The following is a 15,855-nucleotide window of genomic DNA, read 5'->3' as shown; positions in this document are numbered from 1 at the left end:
GCCATATCATTTTCCAAAATGGTTGTATCATTATGCATTCCCACCAGCAGTGCATAAGAGTTCCGATCTCCCCGCATCCTCTCCAACATTTGTTATTTCCAGTGTTTTTGACTTGTGCCAGTAATGCTGAGGAGAGATGGTATCTCATTGTGGTTTTAACTTGCATTTCTCTAATGGCTAGTGATCGTGAGCATTTCCTCATGTGTCTGTTGGCTGCTCAAATGTCTTCTTTGGTGAAGTGTCTGTTCCTTTGCCCATTTTTTAACTGGATTATTTGTCTTTTTGTTGTAGAGGTGCTGGATTTTCTTGTAGATTTTAGACATTAGATCTTTGTCTGACTTGTACTGTCCAAAAATTTTTTCCCAGTCTGTAGGTTCTCTTTTTACTCTTTTGGTGAAGTCTTTTGATGAGCGCAAGTGTTTAATTTTTAGAAGATCCCAGTTATCTAGCTTATCTTCTGCAGTTTGTGTGTTGTTGGTTATGGTTTGTATCCTGTTAATGCTGTGCATAGAGATTAGACCTTTATCAGATATGTCATAACAAAATTTTTTTTCCCAGTCTGTAGGTTCTCTTTTTATTTTTTTTGGTGAAGTCTTTTGATAAGCATAAGTGCTTAATTTTTAGGAGCTCCCAGTTATCTAGTTTATCTTGGTATTTGTGCATTGTTAGTTATGGTTTGTATTCTCTTTATGCCATATATTCGTGCCTCTAGTGTTGTCTCTATTTTTCCTTCCATGATCTTTACTGTTTTAGGTTTTATATGTAGGTCTTGGATCCATTTTGAGTTAGTTTTTGTCTTCCCTTTTTTGAATACAGTCATGTGGTGCTTAACATTCAAAATACTTTCTGTGAAATAGGATGTTATGTGATTTGGACATTGTGCAAACATGCCTAATCGCAAGCAATAGCATTCACTGATTTTCCAATTTGTGTTGTTAATAACCATTTGTTTTACTTCCAAATCGATACTTCCCCTTTGCCTCTTGCTGCTGCTATCACTAGCACTGGGTTTTGCTGCATTTGGGAGCCATGATGTACTTCATGGTAATATTTTTGAGAGAAAATTAAACAGAGAGATAACGCTACAACACTCAAGAGATGCGTGATACACAAGATTGGATGCTGCTGCCTATAAGTTGAAGACTACACTGTTACACGGTAAAGTTTTAATTTGTAAGTAGGGAAAGTTCACATTAAAATAAGGATAGAAAGTACAGTACAGTTACATACTGTCATGGATTCAACTGTGTCCCCCAAAAATATCTGTCAACTTGGCTGGGTCATGATTCCCAGTGTTGTGTGATTGTGTACCATTTTGTAGTCTGATGTGGTTTTCTTATATGCTGTGAACTCTATCACTATGATGTGATGGGATAGATTGGCAGCAGTTGTGCTGATGATGTCTATGGGATTGGACAGTGTTTTGAGCCGGTCTCTTTTGGGATATGGAAGAGAGAAGTGAGCAGGGACACAGGGGACCTCATACCACCAAGAAAGCAGTGCCAGGAGCAGAGTGCATCATTTGGACCTGAGGTTCCTGTGCTGAGATGCTCCCAGAACAAAGGAAGACTGATGACAAAGACCTTCCTCCAGAGTCGACAGAAAAAGCCTTCCCCTGGAGCTGACATCCTGAATTTGGACTTGTAACCTACTAAACTGAGAGAATAAATTTCTCTTTGTTAAAGCCATCCACTTGTGGTATTTCTGTTATAGCAGCACTAGATGACTAAGACACATACATAAGCTAGTAACACATGCATTTCTTATGACTATCAAGACTTACGTACTATAGGTTATATATGTATATACTGTACATACATATTATAGGTTATATATATGCTGCCTGGCAGCGCAATTGCTTTGTATACAACAGACATGAGATACACGTGTTGTGTGCAGGGGGCTGTTGTGTTTGCTACGTCCACTTATGTCCACTATGTCCCATTCTCTGATAGGGATTTCTGAACTCTATTATAACATTATGGGACCACGGACATATATGTGGTCCTGCCGTTGCCCAAATGGATGTTATGTAGCACATGAATTTATACGCAAATATACATATATTCATATCCCTTTGCACTTCTTAGATAAAGGGTAGCACACTAGAGATAGTTTTCCTCATGTTGCTTTTTAAAATTTAGTAGTTTAACAATGTATTCTGTACATTATTTCATAGTAATATGTAAAGATAACCCTCATTTCCTTTTATGGTGGCACAGCATTCCATTATAAGCCCAATCTCACCTTCCCACAAATCCAGAACTCCAAGGAGAGCCTCCAGACTTGAGTATCTGCCCACGGGATGAAGGACCACTCAGAGGAATGAGTGGACCTGAGAACCAGTAGCCAGAGCCCTCTCCAGTTCTTGGTGTCATGTAACTCCATGGGCCTTAAAACACCAATCTGGTAGGGATGGGAAACAGCTCCTAAAATGGTTGAGCTTAAAATTCCTACTAACATTAATTTCAAAGCAGAAATTAAGTTGATCAAAGACAATAAAATTTTTTAGTGTTCTCTCAAACCTGACCTAGGCATTAATACATAACCACTGAATTCATTTAATTTTATTTTATTGTTTTTACTTTTCTTGTCCACCGGAGTGTAAAATCTTCATGAAATCGGGTCTACTTTTTGGCTCACCATTGCATGCCTAGTACCTAGCACATGGTAGGTGCTTCGTCAACACTTGGTGAGGAGATGTGAGCAGGGACTGCTCAACAGACGAGTGCTTCTATAACAGCATGAGTCTTTGTGTTTTAGTTGGCTGTTTATAAACTAACTGTGTTCCTTCAGAGTCGGGTCTGTGTTTGTCATCTTTATGCTTCCAGAATGCATGAGAAGCCTAGGTGCCTGGTGAGAATGAGAGAAATAACTCTGAATGAATGACGGATCGAGTGAGGGAACATCCCTTTCTGTACTGAGGCGACAGGTCACCAGGAGCAAAGCAACAGAGGAGCTTTGTTGGTCAAGTGGGTTCTTAACACCAGGATTGGTTGCTCAGCTCCTGTCCTCAATCTGTGACTCAGAGGAAACCAGAGGATCTGTGAGCCTGATGGAGTACAGAGAGCATGCTCTGCCTGGGCAGGGTTTAATGTGACCAGTTCACAGTCACAGGGAGACTGACCCCTGACGTGCTCCCATTTGCCCGTTATCTCTTGGCTAGAGGGCGGCAGACACCTTCTGCCTTTAGACCTGAGCCCTAGTACCCCCATGTGCTGCCATGAGGAATGTGGTGACTAACACCCCCCCCCCCCCACACTGATCTGGTGCTCTTCAGGGTCTTGCTTGGCAGCCACAAACAAGGCAATTAGGATTCAAAAATGACATGCAACCTATTTGCCACTCTGGCTTTGAAAGCTACAGCCTCATAACATTCCCAAATGGAATTTTCTGGCACACACATATGATACTGTGACTTCCCTTCTTAAAGTCCTTCAGTCCTTCTCTGCACTGAAAACCAGGCCCTTTGAGATTTGTCCATCCACCCAGTCTCACCGCATCTCCTGCCATTTCCTGTCCAACCATAGTACATGCTCCAGCAGTACTGTTTCTGGTTTCTCTGCCTCCATACCTTTCCAAGTTCTGCTCCCTCTGACTGGAACTTGCCTCCTACACACACACACACATACACACACGTGCACACACGCATGCATGTGTCCCTCCAGATAAATTGGTAAATGCCTGCTCTACCTGAGCCTCAGTTCAAAGACTGTCTCTTCCATAAAGTCGTCTGTGACCATCCCCAGCAGGCATGGGTCCTTCTCCTGGGTTCTAAGTACCCTGAACCCCTCATTTAGGCAGTTACTCAAATGTAGTAGCAGTGGCTTATCTGCAGGCTGCTCCTGATAAACCTTTAGGGCTTATGGAAAGGGCCCTTTCCTCTTCATTTCTGGACCTTTAGCATCCAGTCCAGAAGCCCTCAATGCATGTTCATAGACTGACATGAAGGTTTTTGTTTAAGTGGGAGTTCTTAGTATGTAGCACCTTTCCTCTCCTGCCTAATCAAAGAGAACATTTGTAATTGAGTTTAGTTTGCACAGTATGACTTTTATTATAAAAAATGTTTGACTATATATAACTCCAAGTTTGAGCCACAGCATCAGAGGTTCTTCCTCCAGAGACTGTTCTTTGGATCCTTCCCTCTTCAACTCAACTGAATAGTCCACTCTGCCAAGTGCCAGGCTGGGGTGCTGAGTGTTACCAAAAGGAATGGCACGTACTTCCTTGACCTCAAGGAGCCCTGCATGAACACACGTGTCAGTGAAGCAGTGCACACCACAAAGCAGTGGGGTGGTCCTGGGCAGTGGGGAGGGTTTGCCCATGTAGCGACATTGAGAAGGACACTGGTGTGCTTGGCTTTCCAGGTCGGAAGGATTTAATTTGAAGTAGCCAAGATGGGAAAGATGTTTGAGTAAAGTCAATAAAGTCAGGCCACTGACAGTTGGAATCTACTCAACGACAGCCAACAACAATAAGCTGCAACCTATTGGGTTACAACCTTCCCCAAAGGAAGGGAAATGAGGGAAATAAGATGTACTGATTAATTGATCCAACCCGCAAGAAGAAACTCACCACAAATGATCCTAATGGGTTCAGTTTATTTTCAAAAGTGCGTAAATACACTTACCTATCTAAAGAGAGAATGTGTCCACCCAAATAGGGCCAGGCCAGAGGAGGTCTTGGATGTCTGATACTGGACAAAGGTGTTTTTTTTTTTTTTGCCATCTTATTTCAAACGTGTCCTGTCTAATGGTAGAGCTGTCCCCAGTGCAGTGGGGACAGGGCAGGAGAGGGTGCAGCCAGTGGAGTAATTTGAGTAAGTGTTTGGGGGCAGCAGCTGCTTGACTTAGATAACTGGTATAGTTCTCCAAGGAGTGCACCTGGGAAATGGGGAATGGGATGGGAGGCAACTTAGGGAAATGTGTGTTTAGTAAAATCTCTTATCGGCCTAACAGCCGGTCATGGGGTCCAGCTGTACTTCTAGACCCACTGACAAAACAGCCCCAGCCCTGGCCACAGGTCACCAGGGCTTTCACTCCTCTAGCTCTGCTTAGGGTTCACAGTCACCAGGCCACTTTCTCGTTCCCATGTGAGGATGTGGGACCTGACCCAGGAGCCCTCTAATCATGCAGACCATAAGCAGTCAGAGCAGTGGACTCGCCTGGAGAATCACCCAGCTTGTGCTCATAGTTGGGCTTCACATCTGCTTGATCACATCTCAGAGAAGGAATGTTCTGCTTATGTCCCTGTGACACTTTTATTTCTTATTTTAATAATAAGAGCAAGCATTCTGGAGCCTAACTCAGCTTTCTGTAGGATTAAGTTGGTGGAACTTGTCAAGTGAGGCCACTGCATCCTGGGGCAGTGAGGGCAATTTCTAGATGTTAATTTCTAGTTAATGTTTTTCCTCAATGCAATCTGGCTTCCCAGTTCATGGATGTTTTTTATGGATAACAACGTAAGTAAGGCATGTGGAATATTAAAATAATACCTTGACAGAGCTGCAAGGGCTAAAATTTACAGTTACGGTAAAACCGTGAGAGTTACTTTCTCTTTAGTTAGGAATTGACCCTTTATAAACAACTCATATACTTGGCCTTCCACTCAAAAATCTTCCAAACTAACTTTTAATACCTACGAAGTAGCCAGAACAGTGGCAAGTGAATGTTAGCCATTAGTTCTATTTTTTTGAATAGCTTTTATGGTCTATTGACGGAGACCCTGGGTGGGCAAACAGTGAAGTGCTCGAGTACCAGCATAAAGGCTGGTGGTTTGAACCCACCCAAAGGTGCTTCAGAAGACAGGCCTAGCGATCTACTTCTGAAAGGTCACAGTCTTGAAAACCCTATGAAGCACAGTTCTACTCTGCACGCATGGGGTCGCCATGAGTTGAAATCAATACAACACTGACGTATTATTTTATTTGAAAATAAAAGTTAATTAGCCAGACGTAAGATGAGTTACTAAACTGGCCCTTCATTGATTCATTCAACCTATTTTGAGTACATATTGCTTACAAAGCATATTGCTTACAAAGTGCTATTAGGCTCTACAAGGAGGTGGGTACAAAGGTAAGTGGTAGAAGTTGTGGCTTTCTGGAAAGAACCTGGAATTTAGTGGCACAAGTGGATTCAAGTGGTGGTTCTGCTATGTTCTGCCTGTGTGACTTCAGGGAATTTTCTTGGCCTCAGTTCTCTCATTTATAAAATGGGAAACCTAGCACTTTCTTTGTTCATTCAGTGGGAGGATTAAATGAGATATCACATTTAAAGAGCCTAATGTCTGACACATAATGATGTACAATAAATGCTAATGAATATTGTCAATACTATCGTCTTTAAGACCTTGTAATTTAATGAGGGAAATAAGTATGTGATTAATCATAAAATAAGGCACAACCAAATACATGTTACAATACCAAAACCAAACTTGTTGCTGTCGAGTTGATTTTGACTTACAGCGACCCTACAGGACAGAGTAGAATTGCACCATAAAGTTTTCAAGGAGCAGCTGGAGAATGCGAACTGCCGACCTTTTGGTCAGCTGCCATAGCTCTTAACCCCTGCACAACCAGAGCTCCCATGTTACAAGAGAGGTCCATAAAGTTCTGAGGGGATGGTAAGGAATGGCCAATTAATTCCAACACTTTCTAGAAACTTCTTCCCCCATATATGCACATGGCTCACTCCCTCACTGCCTCAAATCTTTGCTAAGATCCCATTTTGTTAATGACACCTTCCCTGAAAATCCTAATTTCAGTTGCACCCCCACCCATACCTTTACCTCCTCCCACTGATTTAGTTTTCTCCACAGCACTAACTGCTTCTAAAACATGACAGAATTTCTTTCTTTATGTTGTTTATTGCCTGTCACATGTGGGTAAGGATTTTTGTCTGGTTTCCCCATTGCTATACACCCACCACCTAGTCCAATGCCTGGCACAGAGGAGCCTTCACACTCTATCGAGTGACTGTGCCAGCTGTTGGGTTGCAGTGAGCAAAACCTGCCATGGTCCCTGCTGTCGTGGAGCTCACGGTTCAGCTTGGAGGAGGAGGGTGCATGGCGGGAGTGGCCAGCACTGGAATGAGCTCGGGCACAGATGAGCATGGTGTGTCTGGGGAAAGAAATGGTGAAGACATGCAGTGGGAGACAGGTGAAAGGGATAGGATAAAGCCAGAGGCCAAAGGAACCTATGTGCTATGGGAAGGAGTTTAGACTTTATTCTAAAGGTAATGGGGGACATCAGAGGTTTGTGGGAAATGGAACCACCTGACTTGAACCTTTATTACGGCTGGACCACTTTGCAAACATGCAAATGGAAACCATGAAGGAAACAGGAGGCCATGAAGGACATGCCCTTAAGCTCTCTTTGTCTCTTGCTCTCCTTCTCCTTTCTACACCGAGAGGCACCTTGGAAGAAAGCCCTGGCGATCTGCTTCTGAAAGGTCACAGCTTTGAAAACTCTGTGGAGCACAGTTCTATTCTGATGTACATGAGGGAGCCATGAGTCAGAGTCGACTCAATGGCAACTGGCGGTTATCACCCTGTGCTACTCTTTGTTCTCCATGGCTCCCTCTGTTGTCCAGTGACTCCCATAACTGTGTGTGTGTTTTAAATTTTTATTTTGAAATAATTATAGACTCACAAAAGTTTACAAAAGTAGTAGAGAGGGCCCCCATGCACCTTTCACCCAGCTTCCCCCAATGGCACCATCGTTGCGTTTTTAACCCTTTAGAAACTCCCTCTCTAAATTCCCACACTATTTATATCCTCCCAGCACAGGCCTCCAAAAGACCTCAGGTCTCACAGTGAACATATTTCAGTCTTTGAAACACTGGATTTTAGAAAAATTTTTTACTTAAACAACGTTTGATGACTCAAGGGCCCATCACACACATATAGCCAACGTCTATTCCCTGCTGAAAAAAAGAGGACTGGTCCCACCCTGGGTAATATGGAAGAAGCACACTCCACCCTGTCCTACTGAATTCAGCTGTGACACCAGGATAGAATGCACGCAGCAGCTATCTCAGGACTAGGAAAAGTAAATGAGAGCAGGCAGACTGGCGAAGAAAGCCATGATTCAAAGTACCAGAACGGGGAGTGAGTTTATCACCACACCCCTCGATGTGAACTCAATGCAGCCCAGCACTCAGAACTGAGCATTAGTTCCAGGAGAAGCCCTCTAGCTCTGGCTCAAGAAGTAGGAAAAGGTCTCCTAATGCTCATTTACTACTATTTTTTCTTTAAAAATTGTGTTTCAGTTCTTGTGTACCCCAGACGCCAAGCTATTTTGTGGTAGTGGAGGAGGCCGCGGCAGTGGAGGTTGGCAGGAGACTAAAGCTCTGAGGCAGGGAAACATTCCTCTCCAATTAGAGGCGCAGTGGTCCCAAGAGGTTGGAGTGAATCCCCACTGCTTTTTTTTCTCTCTGGCTTCTGATTCCTTGGCTCCAACAAAGGTTCAGTCAAGGAAAGTGTGCAGCAGAGTGGGGTAAATAATGCCCCAGCTAGCTGGCTGGAGAACTGGAATAGTAGAGTCTCAGAGATCCAGAAAGTATTGAGGAGATTATGGGGAGGGAGAGTTTGGGAAAGTAACCCCTTAAAGTTGTTTATGAACTTTCGGATTACCCCTGAGTTGCATATGTATGGCTCTGACCCTAAACATATTACACAGACTTTGAGCATTGAAATATGGGATAGACTACCATCCAAGTTCCAGGCTGGCCACTAGATGGTACACGTGAGAGACAGATCCAAATAGCACTTCTCAAAGGCTTTGCAATCCAAAGAGGTCTGTAGAACTTAGAATGTGTGGCCTGAACCTAATTGGGGCAAGTGCCTTCTAGAACAAAAATGACAATATTTGCCATAAGATTTAAGCACAAACCCGAGTCTCAAAATATAATATTCCAACTGTCTAGGATACAGTCCAAAATTACTGAACATACAAAAAAAAACCAAGGAAAATCTCAATAGCAATGCTGGAATGAAAAAAATATTGAAATTATCTGAAAAACACTTTAAATCAGTTATTATAAATATTCCCCAACAAATAAGAGAGAACACTCTTGAAATATATGCAAAGATAAGTCTTAGCAAAGAAATAGGAGATATCAAAAAAAACAAATGGAAATGATAGAAATGAAAAATTCAACAAATGAAATAAAATTTTACTGGATGGGCTCAATTAATAGAATGTAGATGGGTAGAGGAAAGAGTCAGAAGATTTGAGTACAGATTGATAGAAATTATCTAATTTGAACAAAAGATGGGGAAAAAAAAGATTGAAAAAGAAAATTAACAGAATCTCAGGGGTTTGCAGGAAATAACAAAAGGCCTAACATTCATACCATCTGAGTCCCAGAAGAAGAGGAGAAAAGCATAGAGCAAAAGAATATCTAAAGAAATAATAACTGAAAGCCTGGTTTACTTAAGAGTTTAAAGAAGAAAAACTACATGATCATATCAATTGACGCAGAAAATGAATTTGACAAAATTCAACATCCAGTAATGGTAAAACTCTCAGTAAACTAGACAGAGAAGGGAATTTCCTCTACTTGATAAAGGGCATCTATAAAAACCTAGAGCTAACTTCACAGTTAATGGTGAAAGGCTTAATGCTTTCCACTAAGATCAAGAATGAGGCAAGATGTTATCTTTCACCACTCCCATTCAACCTTTTACTGGAAGTCCTAACCAGGGCAATAAGGCAAGAGGAAGAAATAAACGGCATATAGATTGGAAATAAAGAAATAAAAATATCCTTATTCAGAAACAACATGAATCTATGTAGAAAATTCTAAGAAATACATACACACACACACACACACACACCCTATAACAAATAATTAAGTTTAGCAAGATGGCAGGATATAAGGTTGAGACACAAAAAAATCAATCATATTTCTATACACTATCAATGAATGATTGGAAACTGAAATTAAAAAAATTACAATACTCTAAAAACCCTTAAATATAAATCTAATAAAAACATGTACAGAATCTAGCTAAAAACTACAAAATGTTGATAAAAGAACTTAAAAGGGCCCAAATAAATGGAAAGTCATACTGAGTTCATGGATTGGAAGACACGGGATTGATTTATAGTTTAACATAATTCTAATCAAAATCCCAGCAGGATATTCTGTAGATAGAGATAAGCTGATTAAAATTTATATGGAAAGGCAAAGGAAATAGAATAGCTGAAACACTTTTGAAAAGACTTAATACAAAGCTACAGTAATGAAGACGATGTAGTATTGGCAAAGGAATAGACATATTTTAGCAATGAAATAGAACAGAGTTAAGAAATAGATTTCCACAAATATACTCAATAGGTTTTCAATAAAGGTGCAGAGGCAGTTCAAAGGAGGAAGGACAGTCTTTTCAACAAATCCTGTTGGAACAACTGGACAGCCATAAACATTTATGCATAAAAATGGATCTTGACCTGAATCTCACACTTTATACAAATATCAATTCAAAATGGGTCACAAAAGAACATACAGGAGAAAATCTTCACGATCTGGGGTCATCAAAGAGTTTTTAGACATGTCACCAAAAGCATGATCCATAAAAGAGCAAAATTTTGATGTCATCAAAATTAAAAGCAAACCAAAAAACAACTTTTTCTCTGCAAGGCACAATGTTAAGTGAATAAAAACTCAAGAACAGAGTGGGAGAAAATATTTGCAAATCACATATCTGACAAAGGATTTATATTCAGAAAATATAGAGAACGCCCAAAACTCTACTATAATAAACAATCCAATTTAAAAATAGGCATAAGACTCAAAAAGGCATTTCACCAAAGACAAAATACAGATGGCAAATAACATGAACATTTTTTCAGCATCATTAGTCATTATGAAGTCAAATTAAATTTAAAATCACAATGAAATACCATTACACATCTATCAGAAAGGCTAAAAGAAAAAGAAAAAAAGAAATACCAAATATTGGTGAGGATTCAAAGAAACTGGAACACTCATACATTGCTGGTGGGAATGGAAAATGATACAGCACTCTGGAAAACAATCCGGCAGTTTCTTATAAAGTTGAACATAACTTACCACATGACCCAGCAATCCCACCCTTATGTGTTCACACTAGAGAAATAAAACCGTGTCTACATTTTATTTCTATATACAAAAATGTTGATAGCATCTCTGTTTATAATATTCAAAACTGGAAACAACTGAAATTTCCTTCCATGAGTGAACAGATAAAAAAAATTGTGGTACATCCGTAGAATAGCATACTACTCAGCAATAAAAAAGAACAAGCTAGTAACACACACCGCTTAGATGGATTTTGAAATAATGATGCTTAGTGAAAGACGTCTGTTTCAAAAGATTAGGTTCTGTATCACTCCATTTCTATGACATTCTTGAAAACGGATAAAACTCAAATGATAGAAAACAGAGCAAGGGTTGCCAGTGGATAGGGCTGGGAGGCCATGGTATAATGGACAACAAAAGGGAGTATTTTGGGGGTAATGAATCTATTCTGTATCCTGATAGTGGTAGTAATAATACAAATCTATATATGTGTTACAATTCATAGAACTGAACACAAAAGTTCAATTTTACTCTATGCTAATTTAAAAAAAATTAAACCAAAAAAAAGAGGTGATGACTCCTGCTTCCTATTTAAGGATATCTAGATACTAAAAGCAACATCAGTACAGTTACAACCGCAACAACAAACATCATCTTCTACTTTTTGAGCACCTGTGGACATGCTGGTCACTTCAGTAGCATTTTACATACACCACTTTTAATATTCATATCACGCTGTAGGGTAGGTTACACTCAATTTACAAAAAAAGAACTGAAGTTCAAGGAAGTAAACTAATTTGCCCTGCATCTCATGGCCAGTAAGTGGCTGAGTCTGGACTTGAACCCAGGTCTGACTGCCAACCTCATTTCAAATCTATTTCTCCACACAACTGCTCACTTAAATGAATGAAATCAGTGGAAAGTGGCAGGGAGACATGATATCATATGAGCAGCGGGAAGTAAGACTCACACTTTGATTCATATATATTACAAAAGTTCTCTAAACATATTTTATTCTAAACCCTGAATTTGTTTGAAATTCTGGGAGGTTCAGGGATATTTACAAACTATGCTATTGTCACTGTCATTTTCTCGAATCCTCCCCTAGGTGGTTCTTAATTTTTGATAGGATTGAATACTTACGTCCACTTATACAAATGTACAATAATTCACATTTTTCCCTAAGTGAATTAAATGATCATTGTGACTTACAATACTTGACTGAGTATTTACTAATTCTACAAATAGCTGTTTATACATTTGAAGCAAAGAGTAAAAATTTGAAAATTCTCTCCCCTGACATATTCAACTTTCTTGAGAAGTTGTAACGGGCTCTTCTCTCACATTTCCTCATTTTAAAAAGTAAAAAATACACAAAGTAAATGCATTTTAAAGACAGAAACTAACCTGAATTTTTAGTGTATTATGATTATAGCTGAACAAATATCTAAAAACATCACAAAATGGATTTTTCATGTAGCAAATGATATTTACTCTGAAAATCTTGAATATAAATTTTGCCTTCTTGCAAGTGAACCATTCCCAATTACTTTACAGGCTACGAGGTGGTTGTTGTGCCTAAACTATTTTGGCCTAACATATTTTTATATCAGCTAAAACAGAGATAAAACGCTAAGGTCTCCAATAAAAGCTTTTTTTCTTGAATGTTCTATAATTTCTGCTGTACTAAGTACATTTTCTTTAAAAAATATTAATTAATAAGTTTGGACTCAATTCCTATGAGATTTAACACAAGGTAAAGTCTAGTTAATGCCTTCTGCACTTTTACTGTAGAGAGTTAGGGTGATCTATTCCATGCCCAAAAGAAAGTCAAGAATAACAATAATTTCTTTTACTTTTCAGAGTCCAGGTACAAAAAATGTTAACCATCATTGACAGGTAACAGAAATCTCACTCTATCGTCGCCCAAGAGGTGAGGTGGGGGACAAGGAGGTGGACTTACCTTCTAGCAGGTCTCTGGCCAGACCAGGTTCTGCCCCTGTGGACCGAACAAAGTCTGACAGGACTGCGTCCATATCAAGAGTCATATGATCATGTAGAAGTGCTGCCCAGCACTCAGCCGAGGTGGGGTTTGGAAGCAGACTAGAAACCATCCATCTGCAGGCAGGAAGGGAAAAGGCCTCTTACCATGTGTTATAGACTGAATCGTGTCCCCCCGAACCATGTGTTGAACTTCTAACCCCTGTACCTGTAAATATGACCCTGTTTGGAAATAGTTTTTTGTTATGTTAATGAGGGCATACCAGAGCAGAGTGGGTCCTAAACCAAACACTTCTGAGTTATAAAAAGAGCAGAATAGACACAGAGACACACACAGGAGGAAGGCAAATGCCAAAGAATGCCAGGTATTGAGGACAGATACTATAAACTAGGGGTGAGGCTCACAGAAGGAATCAGCATTGCCAAGACCCTGATTTGGACTTCTAGCCACCAGGACTGTGAAAAAAATAAATTTATGTTATTTAAAGCCACCCACTTGCGGTGTTTCTGTTACAGTAACCCTAGAAGACCAAGACACCACGTGATGGAAATGTGAGTTGATGGCATGTGCAGAGACCCAGTAGAGGGAAGGAAGCACTTCTTCTTGCTGTTACTTTTCTGCCCTGGTTTGGGACGACTATCTTATTTTTTATGCAAGATGTTAAATAATAAATGTCAAACAAAAAAATTATCCCTTTTGTACATGCCATACAGGAGCAGAGGTCATCAGCAACTCCAGTACTTGGACTTGACATTTTGATAATTCTAATATTAATTAAATTGAAAAAAAAGATTAGATCATTTTTTTAAAAACCCAATACCAGAGTATACCTAGACAGTTTAATTTGGAATCACTAGATCCTCTTCCAAGTTACCTCGGAGTCATAATACAGACTGTAACACATCCATAATAACACAATCCCTGCCATTCTTTGGCATAACTGTGTTACCTGCTGTATCCCAATTATATCTCATCAGTGAGTCATCCCACCCCATCCCCTCAGCCCTCACCCCTCACTTGGCACTTAGGAAAAATTCCAGGTTAACTGGCTTAATAGTTGATTTAATACCCAACTTGCTGAAGATGACCACTAAACTCCCTGCCATCTCTCTAAGAGTTGTCATATTCACAGCAACAATCAAACAAAATCATAAAGCAGTCATATTTCCTAGGCAGAATAATATCAGTCAGAGGGATGTAATGGATGCCTGGCAGCTTGACCACTAGCTGACTGCACTTCCCTACCCCTGGATTTCTGGGGAAAATGACCATCACATCTGTCTGTGAGAGTACCCCACACTGGTGAACAAGTGCTGGAGCCCCTGGTGGAACTTCTGTCGTGGTTGATAAAACGCAATGCATCCTTGTGTCTGTAAAGATAAGGGGTCAATAAACTATGGCCCATGAGCCAAATCTGGCCCACCACCTTTTTTGTAAATAAAGTTTTATTGAAACACAGCCACATCTATTGATCTGTGGATTGTCTGTGGCTGCTTTTGTGCACGGCTGAGTTGAGTAGTTGCAACAGAGAACTCAGGGTCCACACAGATGAAAATATCTTCTATCTGGCCCTTTAGAGAAAGTTTGCTGACTTCAGTATAGATGATCGAAATCTGCATACTAGCAAGTATTTGATAAAATAAAGAATTTCAAAGAAATATGAAAAAGACCTCAGTGACAACATGCTTCCCTGCACACTGGCTGACGAGAAAAGCAGGTGCCTTCCTTTGTCACATTTTTAATCTCTTTATTTAAAAGCAAAAATGACTGAACAACTAATCAGCCGGATTCTTCAATCAGAAAGCTGCTGAGAGTTGGAAAGAGTGGTTCCCTTTATTGGACAACGGTATTTAGAAGCCAAGATCTGGGTACTGGGTATGCTCATTGCTACCGTGGTGTCACTGCTTCTAGGGCCTATCAGTAGACAGCAAATGTGGTTATATTTCCTTTTTACCCCCACAGAGTCAGATTTTTTAAAGTGACTAATTAAAGTAATAATTGAGTTTGGACTGAGAAAGTTCAGTGCTTCCTACATGCGGTGTAGCCATAAAGCCCTGTGACCATCTTGCAGTGCAGCCCAAGAAACCAGTGCAGAGATGCTGCTCCAAATCAGGGTTGTCTGTTTCAAAGTGGTTTAGAGGAGTAGCTAGAAGCATCTTCCAATGATACTGCTAATGCTCAGAATATTCTTAAACGAGTCTTCTGGAACTGTTTTCATAATGTAGGGCACATTATTTTGGAATACTTTGCTGACAAATTAGCATTTTCTAAGGGTAGGTTGGACGTGTGGTGCCTCAGAAGTGAATTAGGAGGTGCAAGGCTGGTACAGAGAGTGCAGAGGGCTGCCTTGGCAGTGTCACGTTTACAAGAGTGGCAGGACACTGACACGTTTTCAGTGGCTACATGTGGCCCCTTTAATGTAATTTTTTTTTTTTTTGAAATGCTATCTTGACCCAGTTTGAGGCACTGGCTGCAGGCTGGTCAGTTCCCCTTTGTGGGCACCTAATTACATCCACACTCTAGCCATTCCCGTTATTAGGCTCTCATTCTTGGGGGCCACTATGCCCCCACCCTAATTGCTCCGAGGCCAGGTATCAGCCCCTATGCCCTGGAGCCTGCAAAATTATTTATATTATCCAAGCCACAGAGATCCTGGGAAATCCAGCTAACCTACTCTACTTGCCATATATAAACTGTTTCCTACATATATATATATATATATATACATATATAAACTGTTTCCTGCAATTCCAGTGTGCCCAGTGCAATCCTCTGTGCAGCCCTGCATGG

The 15,855-nt window shown here is 40.4% G+C and overlaps 1 protein-coding gene across 1 annotated transcript in view; it reads right to left on the bottom strand.

The window, feature by feature from the left end:
• Window positions 1-13,177, bottom strand: part of OTUD7A (OTU deubiquitinase 7A) — a 186,252-nt gene extending 173,075 nt beyond the window's left edge. The window contains 1 exon segment of the mRNA XM_023727856.1: window positions 13,027-13,177. Coding sequence (XP_023583624.1) covers window positions 13,027-13,177 — 151 coding nt within the window.
• Window positions 13,178-15,855: the final 2,678 nt, after the last annotated feature.

Source organism: Trichechus manatus, unplaced genomic scaffold (genome assembly GCF_000243295.1).
Source record: "Trichechus manatus latirostris isolate Lorelei unplaced genomic scaffold, TriManLat1.0 scaffold00019, whole genome shotgun sequence".
NCBI lineage: Eukaryota > Metazoa > Chordata > Mammalia > Sirenia > Trichechidae > Trichechus > Trichechus manatus.
The sequence above is the reverse complement of the archived record's forward strand: the minus strand, read 5'-3'. Positions and strand labels throughout refer to the sequence as shown.